The sequence below is a fragment of the Cephus cinctus genome, unplaced genomic scaffold (assembly GCF_000341935.2).
Source record: "Cephus cinctus unplaced genomic scaffold, Ccin1 Ccin1_scaffold0184, whole genome shotgun sequence".
Lineage (NCBI taxonomy): Eukaryota > Metazoa > Arthropoda > Insecta > Hymenoptera > Cephidae > Cephus > Cephus cinctus.
Window position 1 is genome coordinate 33,630 of NW_014332906.1, and position 21,888 is coordinate 55,517.

General features: G+C 40.3%; 1 protein-coding gene across 1 annotated transcript in view; it reads right to left on the reverse strand.

Moving 5' to 3' along the window:
- Positions 1–14,529: 14,529 nt before the first annotated feature.
- Positions 14,530–21,888, reverse strand: part of LOC112493899 — an 8,209-nt gene continuing 850 nt past the window's right edge. The window contains exon 2 of the mRNA XM_025081830.1: positions 14,530–21,186. Within this exon, the coding sequence (XP_024937598.1) occupies positions 16,290–16,928 (639 nt within the window). The 5' untranslated portion in view covers positions 16,929–21,186 and the 3' untranslated portion in view covers positions 14,530–16,289. The remainder of the gene's footprint in view (positions 21,187–21,888) is intronic.

Sequence of the window (21,888 nt, forward strand, 5' to 3'; positions counted from 1 at the left end):
AACTACGCGAGTCTCAGGATCAGTATGTTCGTCCCGATTCGCAGTCGAATAGATTGCTCTGAGCTGTTATATAGGCAGGAGCTTGCATTCTTGTAACTGGTCACCGTGCCTAAGCCTGTATTCATAGTCGTCTCTCAAGGGAAGGCCCTCATTGGCTCACTTATGTCACGGATGCGTTTCATAGTCGAAACTGAGGGCTCATGATGCCCTCAATTGGCTTCTTCCCTTAAGGACAGTCTCTGGGTCCCTCAAGGGTGATCTTTTGACCTGCAACACCTCTAACTGTCGAAAATGAATTAGATTCACAATGGCATTACACCACCACCATTAATTTGTTTATACGCTGCAGAAAGTTTGAAGTTATACGAAAACCTTTTTCTTCGCTGCTTGTGAGTGGGCTGTTTATGTCGTGATTTTTTAATTATTCATGTCACAAGTTCTAAAGAAATGGAGGAATTCGATGTGTTTTATGAACACGATCAATAACATTGTCTTAAAAAGCGCTACATCCGAGATCATGAAAATCCTTTGGAGTGTTATGACGATGATAAATTTTCAAAAAAAATACCATTTTAATAAAATCACTGTAACTGATGTGTTGTTACCATGTTCACAATGCATGATAAACTTTCAACAACTAGAAATAAGTACAACGTACGTTCACTTATCATTTTGTTCAATTTTATTAACTTCATTCATTGATTATGTACGTACCTATGATTGTACTGCGCACAGTCAATTACGCGGATGACCACATAAATCTAAAGAAACTCCCTAAAAAACTTTACCTTAATTGAGAGCACAGTAAAAACTCTCTATGAAATGCGATTGAAAATAAGGGTTCCGCAAAAAAGTTGAGGGCCCTTCATAGAGGGAGACCTCAACCTGAGTTGAGTCATCTTAATTTGTGGTTAAACCAGACACCTAATGGATGGAATGAAAGAATTTGGCTACTATAAACCAATGAATCAGATGATTGTCAATGAGGACCGAATGACTGCAGCAGTCTTCTCATTTCCGCAAAAAAAAAATGATAAATTGGGATTTCCTAGAGGAAATGGAAAGGCCAATATCTTTTAACCACAATACCGATGACTCAAGAGCAGAGTTGAAAATTGAAGATATATATGATAGATCTTTATAAGAGAAATATATAATTATATTATCTGCATACAGCAAAGCACGACAATGGGGACCCACATGCGACAAAATATTCCGAATATATATGTTAAATAACAGAGAGATAAGGACTGTCCCTTGGGGTAAACCTACTTCCGTTACTCTAGATCCAATAAGAGATGACCCATATTCAAAATGTGCAGCGCGTGTGGTGAGTTTTAAAGCGATGCAAGACACGATATTAGAAGGAAGACCAATGTCGATCAGTTCCCGGACAAGGATGTGAGGGAGGAAATTATCATAAGCTCCCACCAAGTCCAAGAAAACCGCGTCAAGAGCTTCTCCTCTTGCAAAGGTAAGATATATATCCGAGCATAGGATGGACAAATTATCCGATCATTCTCTGCCCTTGCCGAAGCCGAATTGAATGTTAGGGATAATCTTATTGTTCTCAATCCACCATCCTGTTTTAGTTAATAATTCTTTCAAATAGTTTTAAAATGCAGTATGAAAGAGCAATCAGCTTGGAACCTATGTTACGTCCCGATTGCGAGTTCTGAGTATCTCGGATACTCGCCTCCGGGGCGTGTCACATGCACCCAGACGCCCCTCGTCGTTCTTGATTGCCCCAGATACGAGTCTTTGAGATACTCGGAACTCGCAATCGGGGCGTCTCACGTGCACCTAGCACCCCTTTCACTTTTCTCTTTCTGATGGACCTACCAGTGACGATCTTAGTGGACGAATTCCGTCACGTACGAGATCACCCGACACCCGTACATGTGGTGGACTTCGGACGCGGACTATTCGTGAGACTGTCAATTCAACATTCTTGAAATCCTCTCGTAACGCCCGGCTCAGCCTGGGAACAAGGCAGCGAGCAGGCCGTTGCAAGGGCCGGGAGTTAGTCTCAGTTTTGCAGCCTAACAGAAGACATTAGGAATCCATTCTACCTATCCTACCCCGCTTTTCTTTGTAAAATATCTCCCTGAAGTTCGTTAATTTGATTTTATATACTTCCAGATTTTATGAAATAGGATGAGGCTTAATTCTAGCAAAAGTTGCCTTCCTCACAGCAAGCACTTTTCGACATTCCGAGTTACACACCACGGAGCCGGAGCCGGAGGAGTTGTGAGATTCCGTAAACTGCCACCCGCCATTCGAGCATCGGATCATTCGACAGAATCAAATAGTTGATTTGTGAACTGCCTACATTCCTCCTCAAGGTTATTATTCGAGAGGTCTATATTCAGTCAAATGAGCCTAGTCCATTGTCCATATTTATTCCAGTCAACGTCATCCAAACTCAACCTGGGCCCGCCAGGAGAGGGAACAATGTAGAATGAGTTCACCAAAATTAAAATAGGAAGATGATCACTATCGGCTGGATCGTCCATATTTCTTATTGTAATGATAGAAGAATGTCCGGAAGAAACCACAATAATACTAGGGACACTGGAATTAAGCACTAAATAAGTGAGCCTCGTAGCACTACCATTATTGATAACAGAAAAGTCCGAATTATTCAGAGGATTTGACAAGTGGAAGAACACGCTGCCGTGGTTGACGCTCAGGTGAACGGTCCGATACTGGTGACAACAGCGGAAATCTGAGCGCGCCACTGTTGTATTAAGGCCGGGCTGCGGCAATCTTTGTATGACAAAAACGTATTACTAGCATGTATTATTCGTTTCAAAATGCAATGAGAATGTACGAACGCTCCAAGGATTATTTAATTAAATATTTTACCGCAATTCCCAAAAATACATTAACCTATTTTGTGCTTTGTAACAGAAACAGCGTACTCGTGGGTAGTGTACAACCCGCCCCCTGATTGTTGTCAGCTAGTTTGCCTGTTAAAACTTGTTAACACATGTTTAAACAGTAAGTAGAGTAATGTGCAATTGAAGTGGAACACTTAAATTTTTGTGTATTTCTGCAAAACTATGACCGATTTCCAAAAAACAACCAAAGACATATTTTAAGAAATTTCCTTCCCGATCGAATAGTTAAGGTTTTGTCCCGATCGGATACAAAATGGTTGAACGGCAGGGGTTGGAGTGAAATAGTGCATTTTGGGACTATTTGAAAAGTGCGAGAACTAGTAATATCGGAAGGAAATTCATATTTCTAATTATGGTACGAGATAGAGCATCCTCTGGCATTAAAAAAACCAGAGATGAGTGGGGAGATGCACAACGCTCCAGTTTTAGGCGATACCAAAAGCATGGCGCTAAATCGTAGCGGCGAGTCTGGGAGTAGGATTTCATGATCATCGCCTCTGTCGATGTTATAGATTTCGCGTAGCCGCGCGGGTCATGATCATCGTTCCAGCCGACATTGCAGTCAGCGAAAATGAATGGATTGCTCGGTGGTGGGGAAAAAGTTGCCGCCCCTCACAAACCGTTCTTGACAAACAGGCGGGGCAGCAAGGTCTTCCATCCAACCGAACCCTAACCATTTGTATGGACGTAATGCGCTAACAAATGTGTATATTCAAATAAATTTGAAAGTTATAAAAAATGCATAGAAATATTGGTTTTCACTCATTACCTCTTATCATGCCGAAAATGAACATTAAAAAATGAATGGCGAAATTCGTTGGTAAATGAAACGACCGAGAACAGTTCAAAGAGAAATTTTGAAATATCATAGATAAATATCTATAATAAATTTAATTTAGTATTAAACGAACATCGTAGCTGAGTCAATAACCTGTCAAGGTTCCTCTCTTTTAACCTTTGTAGGTTTCCCAAAGTTTATTTTATTCTTTTTTGTTCGTCCACGTGGAGAAGGATGGCGCGAAAGTTCTTAACTGGTGTGCATCTTCATATTATTCTGCTTATATGTAAAGTAAGCGAAACGTTAATAGTAAGCAGTTGAATAAACGATGAAATTCTAGAAATACAACTTCCGAAACAAGTAAAACATGCATGTGTTTTTGGCGTGTGGCTAGTGCACCCGGTTACGAATCGGGAGGTCCATGGTTCGAGACCCCTCTATGGAGAGCACTTTGTTTTTACAAAAAAAAAATGTGCTTTTGCAAATAGGATTAACAGAATAAAGAGTGTATCCAATTAATTTATTTATCTTATTACAATAAAGGCATAAACAACGACATAAATTAAATTTTCTATAGATATTTATTTATGATATTTCAAAATTTCTCTTTGAACTGTTGTCGGTCGTTTCATTTACCAACGAATTTCGCCATTCATTTTTTAATGTTCATTTTCGGTATGATAAGAGGTAAAGAGTGAAAACCAATATTTCTATACATTTTTTATAACTTTGAAATTTATTTGAATATACACATTTATTTGCGCATTACGTCCATACAAACGTTTAGGGTTCGGTTGGACGGAAGACCTTGCTGTTCCGCCTGTTTGTCAAGAACGGTTTGTGAGGAGCGGCAACTTTTTCCCCACCACCGAGCAATCCATTCATTTTCGCTGACTGCAATATCGGCTGGAACGATGATCATGACCCGCGCGGCTACGCGAAATCTGTAACATCGACAGAAGCGATGGTCACGAAATCCTACTCCCGGACTCGCCGCTACGATTTAGCGCCATGCTTTTGGTATCGCCTGAAACCGGAGCGTTGTGCATCTTCCCACTCATCTCTGGTCTAAAGCACGGGAGTGCCGTGTCTCCAATAAGTGGTCTGTGCTTCCGAAACCCCGAGTGCGCTATCTTACAGAGAGTTCACTGTATTATAAAAAAAACCTATTCAGAACCGCTTTTAAGGGATCATCACAATGTGACCGCCCGAAAAATAGCCAATTTTCGCGATTTTTTCTTAGGTGAATGGAATAAGGTAATCGGTCTAATTTTTTTTTACAAATTGAAGCACCTGTGAAGTATGCAAAATGAGTTTAAAAAATTTTTTTTATGTATTGTTTAACGTTATTTTTATTTGTGGAAAATTGAATGGAAAAAAAATTGTGTCCCATGGTGGCCAGGATTGCGGGCGCAAATTTTACCACAAACAAAAATTTCAAATGGTTTATAAATCTGTAGGAAAGCTGCTGTATTCCTATGGAGGCTTTTTTGTTTTCAGTGAAATTTGAAAAAATGGCGTCAGTTTGAACAAAACGTATAAAATTTAGCCTTTTCATTCGACAGTTTTTCATAAACAAAAATAGGAAGATTTAAAAAAAAATAAAAAAGCTTCCATAGCAACATAGGAAATGACGTGAAGAATGTTCTGTTAAAATTTTAAATGGATAGCTTGAAATTTCTTCCTTTGAGAGTGGCCACCGTTTTGAACAACACCATTCCGAGAAAAACGCGTTTAAAGTTCGGAGTGCGCCAGGTCTGATCCTCCAATCCCTTTTTCTAAGAAAGGCTGTAGCGACCGAAATAATTCGGATTTCGACATAGAAATTGGACAAAATGTTTATAACCGTGTATACTATCGGATAATGCGAAAAAAAATCAATTTTTTGAAAACTGTACACTGTGATGATACCTTAAGCATTTAAAAGTGCAATATTAAGCGCCATCTTGGGACTAACAGCGACCTGTTCGGAGATGTGGGTAGGGGCACGTTTAAAGTGAGAGGTCGTTCAAATATGGTGGAAGAGATGAAGGCTATTACCGAGGTGGACGAAGTCCGCGATGTTAATGAAATGAGAGTAAGAAATCCGCAAGTTTTTCGATACAGACGTGATCCGTTTCGCATGTGACGTCATCCTTAGGCGTTTCGGCCGTGTTCAATGCTCAGAGGCTATCAGATTTGTGGGGACTTCATCCTCCACAAAATTTTCCAGACAAGTTTCACTGATTTTTAAATTGAGTCCGGAAGGTTTTGAGAGGGCAGGACCTCCACCTGTACCACTCGCACGCTTGTGATCGCAAGAAATAGTCTTCTTTGCTGCGAGATTCCACCGCTGCTATGCACCTCTTATATCTTTCCATTCCCTCTTAATTCTAGTCACTGCTAGTTCCTCTGTTAGTTTCATTTATTTGTCTCTTCTACTCTTTTGCAATCTAGCATTATTTGTTTTACTCCCTAGTATATCACAATTGTCGCTTACAAATTGTACGACTAATGCTTTTTCTTCGAGGGTGAAATTCGCCTTTCATTTCATGATGATCTACAACCATTTATTTTTGTCATTGTCATGTCATGCCTGTCTTATAATAGTTTCAACGTATTAACAGACTATTAATAGCTTGCCTTTAAGAAAGGGAATTCTTGAATTTCGAATTTAAAATATGGTTGCAGTTTCCACCAAATATGAAGTTCGCGTTTTCCGAATGCCACCAAATACTCCCAGATATAATCACATATGCCCAAGTCTTCCCGAATGATTCCGAACCCCGTTGGAAGTACATGTTACAACACGCTGCTTCCCTGTTAGCGCACCGCTAGTTAAAACGGGCATAAAAGCGAGTTCTGAATGTGGTCATTAACAACTCGGCGCAGTCACTTTTAACTGATAGTGACTCTGTTAATGATCTTAAGAGCGAGTTCTGAATACGAGCTGTAGCATACAGAGGGTCTACAGTATGTACTTCGCAATCCGAATAGGTGCGGAAACAAAATCAACCTATAGAAAGTACGGAGGACTCTAAAGACATTATCGATGCTGTATCACAAGATCTGGATTCAGGCAATTTCACTGGATCAATAGCTTCAGTAACGTTTCAAGAGATTATCACATCGGAAATATCAATGCCGCCCGCCCGGTTGGAATAAGCAAATGAAAAGACTTATGAAAATATTACCTTAATAGTATACTCTGTCAGCAAATGTGTCAAGATCAGAGACAAATTGATCACTTCTTACATTTTGAAAGAAGTAATACTCAAAGCTGACTTGTCATTTCAAATCAATGTCTTGAGCAAACCGATCAAGGAAAAGGATCTTAAAATTGATATTAACTCAATACAATCGATCGGAAAACTCGAAGAGCTATTAGTGTCGCTAAGTGGATCCAATATTTGCACTGGGACAAAGTTTTTCGATGAACAAAATCTAAATATTAATAGTATTGTCTATCAAGATCCGAGCGGCACATGGCGACATGTTGGATGATCACTGCTTTGCACTAAATCAGTTTGCTCATCTTGTTGAATAGTACGAAAATCGACAATTGCAAAATTTCGAAAAGTCGAAAAGCATGGTACTGTCACAAAACGAATTCATCTGACAGCACCCTCCAACGATAAGAAACTCGTATAAAAACTGCAAAAATATCGAACTTTTCGAGAAGCTACGAATGTAATCGCGTCAAATGTAAATTCGGCAAACTTCAATAGAAAATCGATGAGTGACAAAAAAAAAATGACAAACAGCGGAGAATCTTTGAATCGCTACCTAAAATCGGCAAATCTATCAGAAAATAAATCGCGTGTACTACGAGAAATCGTCACTGCTTCAAAATTAAAAAATTTACGGGGAAGACGATATTCAGAAGACTGAGTATTGCTTTACATGTTGCTACATATGCAATCACCTGCTGGCTCCACCTTCTTGCGCAAGAACGACATTTTGCCCGCTATATACAAAATTTTAATACTATATACTGTGGCGTTAAAATCCACGTTACAAAGTCCCGAGTATAGAACTAGCGTGCTATAAATACGGGACGCATTACCGTCCCTCCGAAGAGTCGCGAAAAGTACCGGCCAAGAACTCCAGGGTCCAAGTTTATATTAGGGTTACATAAGATTAATTATTTTTTTGTTCCGGACAACTATTTCATGCGTTTCGTATCCGGCCACCACCACCATCAACCTTTCGCCGAGGGAGTAAAGAGCAGCCACGCCTAGACAGACCATCCGTCGCAGCCTCGCTAGAAGGAAATCGCCACCAGTACCGAAGAGGATGGAAGGCTCTGGAAGCAGTCCAGGTGCGAGGGGTCGCTACCCTCCACCACCTATCCGTCCCGACAAGAGTCCAGACGAGAATCAACTTCGGACGAAGTATCCGGACAACCCTAGCCACGGCAACGAGTTGTGACATCCCGAAAAGTCCCGAGTCCCGCGAACAGGATCCGTCGCAAGGACGAGGATTAAGAATTAACTAGCGGAACCGTCCTCCAGAAAATAGAATCGTATCGTTTACAAGGAGGCTCCGGTTATAGACGTAATATCGTTCCGCGTCCTTCTCGTAGGGTTAAGTTGATAAAAATTATCGATAAAACTATCGTAAGATGAGTTTGAGTCCGATAGCATATTTTGAAATTAGCGCAAGGGCCTACAATATTGGCGAGTACCTTCGACGATGACGATTAGCCCAGGAGGGCCCGGCGGGGATGACGGAGCTAGCGCTGGCCCCGAGTTCCTAAGAACTCCCGAGGATCGTCATTCTCTATTAGTTTGCCGTGGTCTCGATATAATAGTTGTACCGTAGCAGCTTTTTTGTATCGTTCACGGTAAGCGTCTCGTCATCGAGAGGACGAAATCTTTTCCGTCGGAGCAATTATCGTTTAATTGCAAATTTGTATCTCGTTGTTACTTTCCTCCCGGTTTCGGCCTAGGAGACGATCGCGTAACGTACAGAAGGAAAAGATTCCGTGCCTACCGCTTGAACTTCCTATTTATAATAATTTATTGTCTAATGTATAATTCAACTATTGTGTTACTCTTGGTGACCCTGGAGAATTGTAGAGAATCTGTGTATCACGCTTGCCGTGATTCCACCCATAGGACGTAGCCATTGTTAGCAAGGCCTAATTTTGAAGAGCCTACAATATTAAATAAGACATCGATATTCTCTACAATTAATTATCATTTCTGTGCATCTGTAAATATCTTTCTTCTTGTCTCTAGAAGTTTGTATCCTAATTCGTATATTATTTATTTTGTGTGAATCTTTATTTTCCATCTTCAATACATTTCATAATTCTTGTTAATTCTGCCACTCGAACCGATCCGTGCCGCTATTCGCCAGAATGGTGTGTTTAGCAACTACGTCTCAGGGGGTAGGTAGTATCGACCTTTGTACACGTAACTCGGTACCGGCAGCGGATTAATTCTGGATACCGAACTTTGAATATCGTAAATTGCCGTTTATCCACGCGTCCCTTAAGGAATCCCGTACAGCGTGGCTTTCTTGTTATTCATATTGAAACTACTAATTTATTTTGTTACCCTGTTATCACCATTGATTCTTTTAAGTCCCAAAATAAAGGGCCAATTGTTATTTTTGTTACTGATAAACCCGGAAGTTCTCAATCTTTATTCATCGTACCCTCTATAAGTTCCCCGCCCTTCTACTATCTCGTTGCGACCTAGCTAGTCTGGATAGTTCCCTTCTTTTCCTAGGACTTTTCCTTTACCGTTTCGTGGCACAAAGGTGTGCCTGGCGCCCAATATCATATACCCCTTCAGTATTCCAAATTCCTGGATCCCAGGGAAAAGTAGGGAGTATCGAAATTTGCGGCCTATCTTGGTATAGTTCCGTCTGTTCCGAATTAACGTCACAATACATATCTACATTTAAATTCATGAATTATTATTTACAATTCTATTTTTACAATCATAAATTTATGATAATGTACTCACAAATTCTTATTTTTATTGAGTAGTTGAAGTTAACAGTTAAAAATTTAACGCTGATATGAAATTGTTGTAAATGGACTATCCATCACTTTGATGATTGAAGTTCAAGGTGATATTAAAATCGCTACCTTTAGTAGTATTAGTTGGGGAGTTCTGGACCAGGATTCCTGTAACCGACATATACCGACACTCTAGAACCTTCAAAGGTGCATGTCCGTGCTAAGTTGCCGTCGTGAACTCTACGATTTCCGGAAGTGATGTCACCGAGACCCCTATTTTCTAGGAATTTATGGGTGATTCTAGGAATTTTGCGTCACATTCCGGGAATTTTGCGCTCGATTCTAGGAATCACACATGATCGAGAACCTTCTAGAAGCTTCGACGGTTCGTGTCCATGCTAAGTCGCGAAGGATCGCTCCCAGAGCCAATGGTCCTCTCGCGTGACGTTTTGATAGAGCCCCTTGACCCTCACCCGGGGGGGGCTTTTTAGAAGCTTCGATGAACCCTTCCCATCCCCGTGCAAGTTCGTGCAGGTTTCGGACGGCAGCCCTCAGCCGGTTTGACCTCGAACGTTATCTGTCAAAATTACGAGGTTCATTCCAGGAAACGATGCCCTCCCATGCAGGTTTCGTACAGTAGCCTACTTGACATCGAACGTTATCTCGCAGCCTCCTCATACCACGAAGAAGCTTCGCGAATCCCCCAAACCCCAGTTTCGCGCAGGTCGAAACGGACCTCGCAGAGTCACGCGTCAAGAATGCAATCCCTCAACCTCCGAGGTGTCAAATTACTCGTAGGATATACGTAAGCGTGCGACGCAACTTCGTCGGAGGAGGGCTAAGATTCATCCGAACGTTCTAGAACGTAAGTCACTCCGTCTGTAAGATGCATGGATCTTGACATTGATTCGAATACACGCGATACTACGTTGATGGAAAAAACAGTTTTGACTTTGAACTTTATCTCGCAGAATTGCGCATCGAGAATGTAGCAGCAGCATCGATTCCAGGAAATTTGTTCGCTCTCGTCAGCCATTCGATTCCAGGAAGCCTTCGTACAGGTTTCGAACGGCAGCCCCACCCTCCGCCCCGAAACTTTCGATGACTTCCCCGACCCCCAAGCAGACTTCAGACGGCAGCCGGACACGGTTTTGACCTTGTTACTCAGGGTATCGAATTACTCGCAGAAGACAAACGACCCTTTGTGCACTTCGGAAACTTTTTGATGTAGAGTTCGAGCTCAAAGTGCGCAATTCGGGTAGGTGTCTTATCGCTCAAACCGATGCAAAACAATTCCAGAAAAACCTTGAAACCTTCGTATAAAAGACCCTTCGATGATGCACAGCGATCATTGTTTGTTAAATCTTCAAGTGCATTACTGGTATTAACGAGATAGATTCTGCAAAGTATAAAAAGTTGATCGAGATTATGGAAGGAGCATATAAACTTCTGAAGAAGGGATCATCGATTGCAGAAATTGAAAAATGGACGAAATTTGACACTCAAAATATCAGACTTTTAAATAAAATTTAAAACGTTACTCTTACGATCGAAGAGAAAATCAACATTTTAACAACGATCGGAATCCTCAAATCTCTGAACGAAAAATGTAAACAACAACTTCAAAAAAGAAGTGGAGGAACAGCGAGAGAGAGAAGAAGTGACAGACTGCGTTGGGATGACTTGAAATCTGCCTTTAAGAGAAAAATAAGGACTGGAGTCATTGCAAACTTGAGACATAAGGACTTGGGCCGTTTCCTGGAAGATTTCAGAAAATTGTATACTGCGAGAGTAAAAACGCACTTTCAAAGGACGGAAATTTGAAAGTGAACGTCGTCTTATCATGTAAATTCTAGACCATAAAAGGTGGCGAGATTGTCGAAGAACTAAAGTTCTTCAACACTGAAAACGAAGTTATTCTACCATCCACCGATATCAGCGACTGGTTTAATACAAATGTGAAGGAAAAGTTACTAGCTAAGGTTGAAGACTTTCAAGAAAGGGAATTTGGTTGGTCATTGATAGAAATTATAAACTTAGCAGTAAACATCAACAGATATACGGTGGTCTATCAACATTCATCGACTTGCCTAAGAATGTCCAAAACAAGAAAGCAGTCGTGAACATTAGAAACAACGATCCGTATTGTTTTCTCTAGTCGGTTACGGCAACCCTTCATCCAGCAAAAGATCATGTAGACAGAATCAGTTCGTACCCCCACTTCAGCTCAGTGCTAAGGTATGAAGGATTACAGTTTCCCGTTGGCTTAAAGGACATTTCAAAATTTGAGAAGATGAATGATTTGGTAATTAACGTTTACGGTATAGAGTGTGATAGTGGTAATGACATAGTACCAATTTACCTAAGTGAGCAAAAACCAAACAAGGAAGCGATTCATTTACTCATGTTGGCAACAAAAATTTATTCGAATGGAGATGATGTGGACATGGAAGACGGTAGTGTATCACTTTGCTTGGATTCGAAATCTATTCCGTTTACTGAGTTCACAAATTTCAAAGCATCATAGTTGTACCAGACTGTGTGACAGATGTCTATGTCACTTTAGACTAGAAAGTTCTTTTGAAAAACATAGACTCGATTGTGCAAATATAAATAAATGCAGAGTCGTATTACCGGATGAAAAAAATAAAACTATGAAATTTAAAAATTGTAAGTATAAAGAACCTGTCCCGTTTGTCGTTTATGCTGACATCGAGTGTATATTAGAGCCAATTGTGGATAAGTCTAACTCGTTAAACACAACTCTCTACCAAAGACATGTTCCAATTAAAGGAATTAGCTCAAATTATAGAATTTTACCTAAAACGTATCGTATCAATGGAATCTTTAAATTTCAAACAAATTAATTAATTTTATTCGGCCAAGATTTGTCATGTTTGTGAAAAACCGTTTACACCTCAGGATGCCAAGCATCGTGATCATTGCCATTTTACAGGCACATATCGCGGTGCTGCACATCAGGGGTGTAATTTGAACTATAAGAACTCACATACCGATCCTGCCATATTTCATAACTTATCTGGTTATGATTCACACTTCTTGATTAGAGCTCAAGCTACATCTTTCGAGGGTTCAATGAACCTCTTAGCAGTAAACAAAGAAAGATATAAATCTTTCACGAAGAGCGTCAAAGATACTATTGTAAATTATCGATTTATTGATTCGTTTAGATTTATGCCAAGTAGTATTGAAAAATTAGCATCCTATTTGAAAGATGATGAAAAACTAATTACGCGTAAACATTGTAATAATGTAGAGGAATTCCATTTATTGACTAGAAAAGGTGTTTTTACCTACGAATATATTGATAATTGAGAAAAACTCAAAGAGGATCGATTACCCGTAAAAGAAGAATTTTATTCAAAATTGAATAACCAAGGAATTTCAGAAGCAGATTATGATCACGCTTGCAATATTTGGCAAACTTTTTGCATGAAAACATTAGGTGAATATTCTGATTTGTATCTGGAAACCGATGTTCTCCTTCTAGCTGATATCTTTGAAAATTTTAGACGCAATTGATACGCCATATACAATTTAGATCCTCTACACTATTACACTGCACCGGGCCTTGCTTTCGACGCTATGCTCAAGTGTACGGGTGTTGAACTTGAGCTGCTGACTGATGTGGAGATGTTATTTATCGAGAGAGGTATCCGAGGTGGCGTAGCTCAATGCTTCAACAGATACGCCAGGGCTAAAAATAGATACATGGGAGCAGATTTCGATCCAAGCAAAGAAGAGTCGTATCTTATGTACTATGACGTAAATAATTTATACGGTCCAGCTATGAGCCAATCTTTACTAGTAGGCTCATTCGAAATGGAAGAAAATTTTGAGCAATTGAATATTCGCAATATTCCTGATGACTCTCTTACGGGTTACATATTCGAAATTGATTTGGAGTATCCGATCGAACTTCAAGAACTTCATAAAGATTTGCTTCTCTGTCCACAGCAGTACACTCCTCCACGCTTTAACAATTCGAAATTGATAACTTCGCTCCTCCCGAAAGATAGATACATCATTCATTATAAGAATTTGAAACAGTGTTTGATAATAGGTATAAAGTTAACAAAAATTCATCGTGTGGCTCAAAAAATATATAGATTTGAACACCGAAACGAGAAAAAAATCGAATAATGATTTTGAAAAAAACTTTGATAAACTTATGAATAATTCGGTTTTCGGTAAAACGGTGGCAAATTTTAGAAAACAAAAGGACATTAGACTGGTTACTAGGTAGGATGGAGCGTACAGAGCAAAGGCTCTGATTGCAAAACCAAATTTTCATAGCTGTACCGTATTTGATGAAGATATGATCATAGTGGAATTAAATCGAACAAAAATTAAATTCAATAAACCGATATACGCAGGATGTTCTATCCTAGACATTTCTAAAACGTACATATACGATTTTCACTATAACTATATACAAAATACTTTTGGTGATAAAGCTAAATTGATGTATACCGACACCTATAGTCTCGTATACTACTTTACTGTTCTGAATATCTATGAGTATATTAAATGTGACTTAAATCAATTTGACACCTCAGACTATCCTCTGGATAATGTTTATGATATACCACTGGCAAATAAAAAAGTATTAGAATCAATGAAGGACGAAAATAATGGAAAAATTATGGTTCAATGTGTAGGGTTGCGAGCAAAATTATATTCCTTCAAAATTTTAGGAGAAAACAAAGATAAGAGACGTGCGAAAGAAGTCAAAGGATCTACATTAAAAATAATTACCTTTGATGATTATATTCAGTGTCTTTTACATCACCAAAATTTACTAAAATATCAAAATTTAATTCAGAGTAAAATACATAAAGTTTATATCGTACAACAGAAAACGGTAGCACTGAGCTGGAATGAAGACAAAAGGGTCATTCTTCCTAGTACGACCGACATTCTTCCGTGGGGTTATAAAATGTAAGATGTATATATAATATGACAATAAGAATGTATAAATGTAAATATTCTATACAAATGTAAATAATATGTAAGAAAATATAAATAACAAGAGGTAATAAATATTTTAGTTCTGGTTTATTTCAAACACCTTAAAAATCCGACTTATCTATCCAACTATTGTGCGAATCATCGAAACCTTACCATTTCACAAATAGCTTGTGTCCACGTTTCCTCAGTACCTTCTCCACAAGATATATGTCGGGATACTTGACGCTGGTAAGTTCATGATCAATAGAGCCACCCTCGATGGGATGATCCTGGTAGTCCTTGAGTTATTACGACACTGGATCGATATTCTTCACTCGACTTATCGTGAAAAATTCAGTTATCCAATTGGGTGTATAACCTTTCTCGAAGATGTGTTTAAATTTGCGGATTTGTACTTTTTCGCCGACTTTAAACTTTGATCGTTTAAGTGTGGACTTGGCTTTGAATTTCTTGCACACCCGTTGCAGTAATTCCTTCTCGTTACGAGCAGTCACATCTGTCGGTTTCATATCAATGGTGCGATGCTTACTGTTATTGTAAGAGTCCGATACCAAGTCCGATAAGATATCCAGCCACCGGTGATTTCCCTGTAAGCTAAATTGCATCCACATCTTACTTTTCAGAGTACGATTAAAACGGTCGCAGATCGATGCCTTCAAGTTACTAAATGTCGAATACAGGGTAATACCGTGTTTTTGCATAAGATCCTTGAATTCGGAATGCTAAAACTCTCGGCCTTTGTCAACATGCAATTTCTTCGGGATTTGACCCTGCGCCAATATAGATCTCAAAGCTGCTATCACGTCTTTAGCGTTCTTGCTCTTCGTTAGCACGGTCCAAGCAAACTTTGAACATATGTCGATGACGCTGAGCAGATACTTGTATCCGTGGTTCTCTCTGGCGTACGTTGACATGTCAACGAGATCCGCTTGCCAAGTCTCGTCCAGCCCACAGACGTCAACGTGTCGACGTTGGTAATTTCTCCTAGCAGGTCTATGCAGTTCTTTCACCACCGCTAACTTTTTTCCATCTATTTTCCAGTGCACTTAGTCTGGCATCCAGCTGGGAAATGATCAGAGAGTCGCAAATAGCCAATTTTTGTCCTTCCTCGATATCAGCTTGCAGACGTTTCAACGCTTCCTTCGTGGTGGAATCGAGAGATTGAATCATCAAGTTGTTGTTATCGATATCATTGCGCATTCCAGCAGTCACTTGAAACACGGTAATGACCTCCTGCTGCACTACAGTTTTCATCAGATTCAAGGTCACAGCATCACTTTGTTCCTCGGGATCGGCAACGTTGCAGCCGTTGTAACCGCGGTCCTGCTACTCAACTGACGTCCAAACACGTCGACGCTCATGTTCAAAGTGGCGATCGCGATCGTTTTATCGAATTAATAAATGATTCCCGCCTCATGCAATTCTACGATAATCGATACGATTTCGTTCGAGTGACTGGGGTTACCAGCTTCGTGAGACGCAGGGAACAGGCGGAGGCGGTCTACCAGTTCCTTGAGATCGTTCCAGTACACGTAATCCGTACGTCCGACCTTGCAAGCGATTATGTACCGCGGTACTATAACCTTTGCCCGTTACAGAGGGCTGTTCGATCAGTTTTGCAATAACGTTACTAAATTTGAAACTCTTACTCTTACGAATTGCATCATGATTTATAGTACTTCCTATGTGCATTCGTCGTTACAATAATGTTTTTGTAATTGGCCAAGTCATTCTGGGTTATACTAGTATCGTCAGGCACTTTCCTGAACAAGAGTTCGATCAAACCCGCAGTTTTCAAGTAACTCGTATCGCCTATATGGATTCGATCACCTTCAAAACTGATAGGCGAACCGCATATCATCAATTTGTTCTTAGCGAGTTTACGCATACCATAGGCGGTATCCAGATGCTTTCCTTGATTCGATAGTAACATATCGAGATACTGTTGTATAGGATCGTTCTGATTAACGGGTACATCTGCGTCATCGTTATCTCCTTCATCTTGATTAACATGTTTGCCTTCTTCTTCTCCTTCTTCATCAACTCCTTCGAAAGAATCGTTCTTTAACGACTTGAAAGATTTATCAGCCGATCTAAACGTATCATCTGCTTCTACGTCTTGCTTTATTTCATCTTTAATCTCGTCTTTGATAAAATTACGCTCCGGCTGAGACACGTTCACTAGTTTCTGCAGTGGAGTCACTACCGGTTTGAAGACCTCACTCATCGTCTGTTCGACGTTCTCTCTACCCAATTTTATCATTCTATGTTTTTTTGCGAATTGCATTGCTGGCTTTAGCATTTGGCATAAGACGTCTTTTTGCTTCTGAAGTTTTCTGCGTTGGATGGTGCCGTTACTGAATCCAAAATGCTACTGCATTCATTTTTTCAATGATCATTCATTTATGCTCACGAAGCAATCGAATCCTTTTCTGTATCTACCTCCGTCAAGCTCACTGTCCTTGTCGATTACGAGGAACCCATACTTATCACCGTTCCACCATGTCGAACACAGATCTTTAAACTGTGCGTAAGTCATATCAGTGGTTACATGGTCATCGTACGCATGCTTGAGATTCATTTCATCCTGCTTAAACAGCACCAGCAGATTAGCATAGTCCCGTACCAGATGTTTAGGAATGCGAGCGTACGTCTGACAGAGATAGAAACAGTCAACGTCCCTGTGTCGTCCTATACTGAAGAAGGCTCTGAAGTTATCTTGCTTCTTGCAAGCTATGTTGTCGTAAATAATTATCGAGTTTTGACGTGCCTCGTTCGGTGGCAACACTTGTTCGTGATCCGTAAAGCGATGACGGCTCGACGCCTTCCACGGATGCGAGTAAACATTCTAAAAACTTGTACTTTGACTGATCAAGCGATTTTGAGTATAAGTAGACGTTTTCGAATCTTAATCCGTTAGGATGAGTTATGAGAGTGAGCAATGACTTTGTCTTTCCGCAATTGGATGGTCCGCAAAACACTGCTCGTATACTGTTTGTCAGTAATACGCCGTGTCGTTTCTTCTTCTTTCAAGGCGTGCTGTGAAACAACAAATAGCAAGATGATGTCACCGAACTTTGGTGTGGCAACGCGATGGAACTCGACCTGTGACATGATCCATACAGCAATTGAAATGAAAGAAGCCCTTAATTTCCTGTGTGGAAATAATATCATTCTTAAGACGTCTTCTGTTTCGGAAAATGAATGGGCTCTATTGACAGAGCTTCCTAAATTCCTCCGACACTTTAAAGTACTGTCCACCGCCCTTAGTGGTGACAAGTACGCATCGTTACCATTAGTCATTATAAGTGTAAATATGTTGCTTGATAAGCTTGAAGCTTGCCTGCAATCACGCGCCATAACCTCTTAGCTAAAGTCAATCGATGGTATTATATCTCATGCCGTAGCGGCATCTCGAGATAAACTTGTTAAGCATTACTCTAAAGCCAATTGGATGTACTGCGTAGTGCTTATTCTTGACCCACGTCACAAAATCGAGACGTTCCAGCGATCTGCTTGGAGTAAAGAAATGGCAAAAGAGTCCATCAATCAGTTGGGCACATCTACAGTACAAAATATTTTAACTGTAGAGCACTCGATGCACCTGTTGTTGCTACGACTAATTATAGCGAAAATATAAATTATGTGGCTTGTGGTTCCGTTGTTAACAACGAAGACGTACTCGATTTAAATTCGTTGTTTGAATCGAGTTATTTGGAAGAAGTTTCAATTCCGATTGGGGATTGGCGAAAAGAAATCAATAACTACTTAAGCCTTAACCGTGCTACTAAAAACGATAATATATTAACATGGTGGCGCTAGCACGAAAATCGATTTCCGACACTCGCTCTTATGGAAAGAGATTTCTTGTGTATACAAGCAACATCGGTGCGTGTTGAACGCTTTTTTTCAAGAGCATCGCTTGTATTTCGCAAACACAGAAACCGTTTAAATAACGAATCTGCCAGAAGCGTGTTATGCTTGAATTCGTGGATAGCGTGCACTCTCTCGTCATTAATAAAAACGAAAATAGCGAATAACGAAAAGGTGGTCGAAGAGAAATTGTGAGTGTCTTTCTGGAAGCAATATATATGAAAATATATATAATAAAAAAAATAAAGAATAACTTAACAGCTTGCCTCATATATTGTTCATTGTTCACTGCAATATAATATTAACTTATTCGAGAGTATTCGAGAGTCTTGCTTGGGCTCGCTTATTAATTCAAGAAATTTCGAGCCGAGAACGTGATGTCAAACAATCGATACAAGATATTAAAAGGAAAGACAAACGCAAGCATAACCAACCGAGATTGATGAAAATCTTGTCTCGTACCACATCACTAGCTAAAAGCAAGCTGGTCGGTCATAATAAGAACGTAATCATACGGATTTTCTGTAAATAATCTTGCCTGAAAATGAATAGTACACCAAGCACTAATGCATTTACACACCTCCCTCGACTTCGTTCCCTGAGTATTCGGATTCTTCCAGAATCCAAGTAACTCTTATAGTTACAATATAAACTTGCTATGTAATTTCCCAAGGGCAGTTGAGCGTTTGCAATCGTGGAGGATTCATTCACGTTAACATTATTAGGCACCTCCTCCATACTGGAAGCTGAATACATCCCTCCTGTCGAGCTTTCCCCGTACAAAAATTACACTCTGGGACTCGTCGAGTTGCTAACCTTCAATTCGATTCCCAATGTGGACACGGATCACAAGCTCTACGTGAGGGATGAAGTTATCACTATACCTACTGGTAGCTACGAGATTGAGGATGTCGAAAACTACGTGCATAGCACGTTGACGGACAAGAGCATCGTCATTCACATTAAACCTAACAATACGTTGAGCAGCGAAATTACGTGCAACAGTGATGTGGACTTTCGACTCAATGATTCCATAGGTCGTTTGTTGGGCTTCACTCAACGCGTTCTAGAAGCTCAAGATGAACGCCCAAGATGATCACCACTAAGACGACAGATCACCTGCAGCTTCGAATAGTCGATCAAGACGAAGACCTAGTGAATTTTCAAGGAGAAGTCATAACGATCAGGCTACACGTCAAATCCATGCGATAATAGGTATCGTCTGCAATAGGAAAATTGACAATGGTTATAATAGTAGACCGATATGCCAAAGAGGGATCAGTCGTCGACCGCTTCTCAAGCCGCTAACACGTCGAAACGTCTTGTTTCTGGAAAATCTAGGATTTAAGGTCACAAGAGGAAAGTAAAGCATTCGTTTTTTTGCATTGTTTGCTCTGCTGTACGAGATGTACGTAAACTTTCAAGCTACGTACTATGGCAAGGATCCTGAACCTCCTGAAGAATGAATTTCTCGAGTATGCTCCATTGAACGTTATGGATTGCTCCAAGCAAAATGAATCCCTTAAACTTGGACCTGTCGATATTCGTCTGGAATTCGAGGCGAAAAATAATTTCCCTGCCGATACATCGACATTCTACCTGATCTTGCACGATCGTATAGTAGAATACAACCCGATCAGTGGTGGGGTGAAAAAATTGGTATAAAGAAGCTGCAATCGTCTCTCCCTGCGCAGTCTATCAAAATGGAATTCATCCTAATCTAAACGTCATCTAAACGTACAAGGTTTCAAGAAACCCTCGAACGAGTTTATGTTGAAAGAATTCTCTGTGACTGGAGTGGGCAGCAATTTCTCCGAGCCTGCAACGTTTCTGTTTCAACCACCTTGTCCATGGAATTGCTTACCTGCCAAGTACAAGAGTATTAATTTGTGGCGAGAAAGAAATTTTCATAGAATCTCTTGGACCTCCGGTGATGTACCGTACAATCACGTTAAGAAAATTCTGCGGGTTATTCTGCAAGATACCTCCAGGATCTATGTGAAAGAGCTGGAGAAGAAGAGTTGGTTGGGAGCTTTCATAGGACAATCTGAACACATCGTGGACCTAGGAGATGCAAAACCTGCGCAAGAACTTACTCACCCGGTATTCACACCATCATGTTCCCCATTTCCAATTTTCGATGGAAAACGTTAAATTGTTAAGGCATTGGTTATTGGAACGATAAATGTATTTTGACTATGAAGATTGCAAATGAAGGAACAGAAATAATCAGTTGTATATTTTGTAACAAAAATGTTACCACGGACTCCCCTCCGCTTCCTGGCTCGAGGTCCCACAGGCCTTGAGTATAGCGTTTATATTTAGTATTGGTAATTGCGGATATTTAGTATCGTTAATCACTTATATTTAGTGTTCTAGTTAGTATATTTAGGATAAGATCCCTCCCCTCCACCCCTCCGTCCCTGTCACCATTCCCCGTAGGGCACTGGCTCGAGCACCGGCATCGAGGACATCATCATGGACCATCACCGAGGACCTCATCGTGAACCAGCATCGAGGACCCAGCATCCAGGAAGGATTGAGAGAGCGGCTACGTCGCCGAGACAGCGGAAGGCAGGGATAGCATGGGCAGGAAGAACAGCTGATAGAGTCGCCCGTGGGATGGATGCCCAGCCACCACCATCGCCACCAGTATATGCAACCCCGGTGCAGTCCCGTCACACGGCCTGAAAAAAGTCCTGTGTGACAGCGGCGGAGCCCTCTTCCGTGTTTTAAGACATATCATACCATGGAGGATTTCTAGAGTTGTATGTATTTTTTTTAGATATTTAGTTTTCTGATTAAATTTTTTTAAATAATACGCTATTTCCTTTTAGGCGCAGTGTTACTACATATTTGAGAGCACCAAACTACATTCGAAAACTGCTATACATTTTCTACAATAATATATAAACAGCTATTATATACTACATTATTATATACAAAATATAATAAATTTATAATATCTATAAACGTAAAAGCATTAGAGTTTACTTCCTCAACTCCTGTATCGCGTAAAATTGACTATATCACAGGTATTGCGGGCATCTACATTTCGGATCGTATTGCGACTGTTTACAAACATCAGTCTGGTCTGTTTAGCGCGCGTTGATGTGGACCGCTCGAGCCCGAGTTTCGTCGAGCTAAATGGCACGGGAAGTTGTTAATCTCTCCCGAGGCCGCGTGCGCCCGCGTGAGCCGACGCGTAAGCGAGCGTGCACCAAGCTGCCACCGCATTTTCTTTTCTGTTCTTTTCTTTTCTTTTCATGCTAGCTTCTGTTCGATATTCTTTTACTACCTATTTTCTGTACTGCAACATTACTTTGTTAATTATATTCTCTTCTATTTCATCCCGTGCTCTTCTTTTCTTTTTATTGTATTTCGCGCCC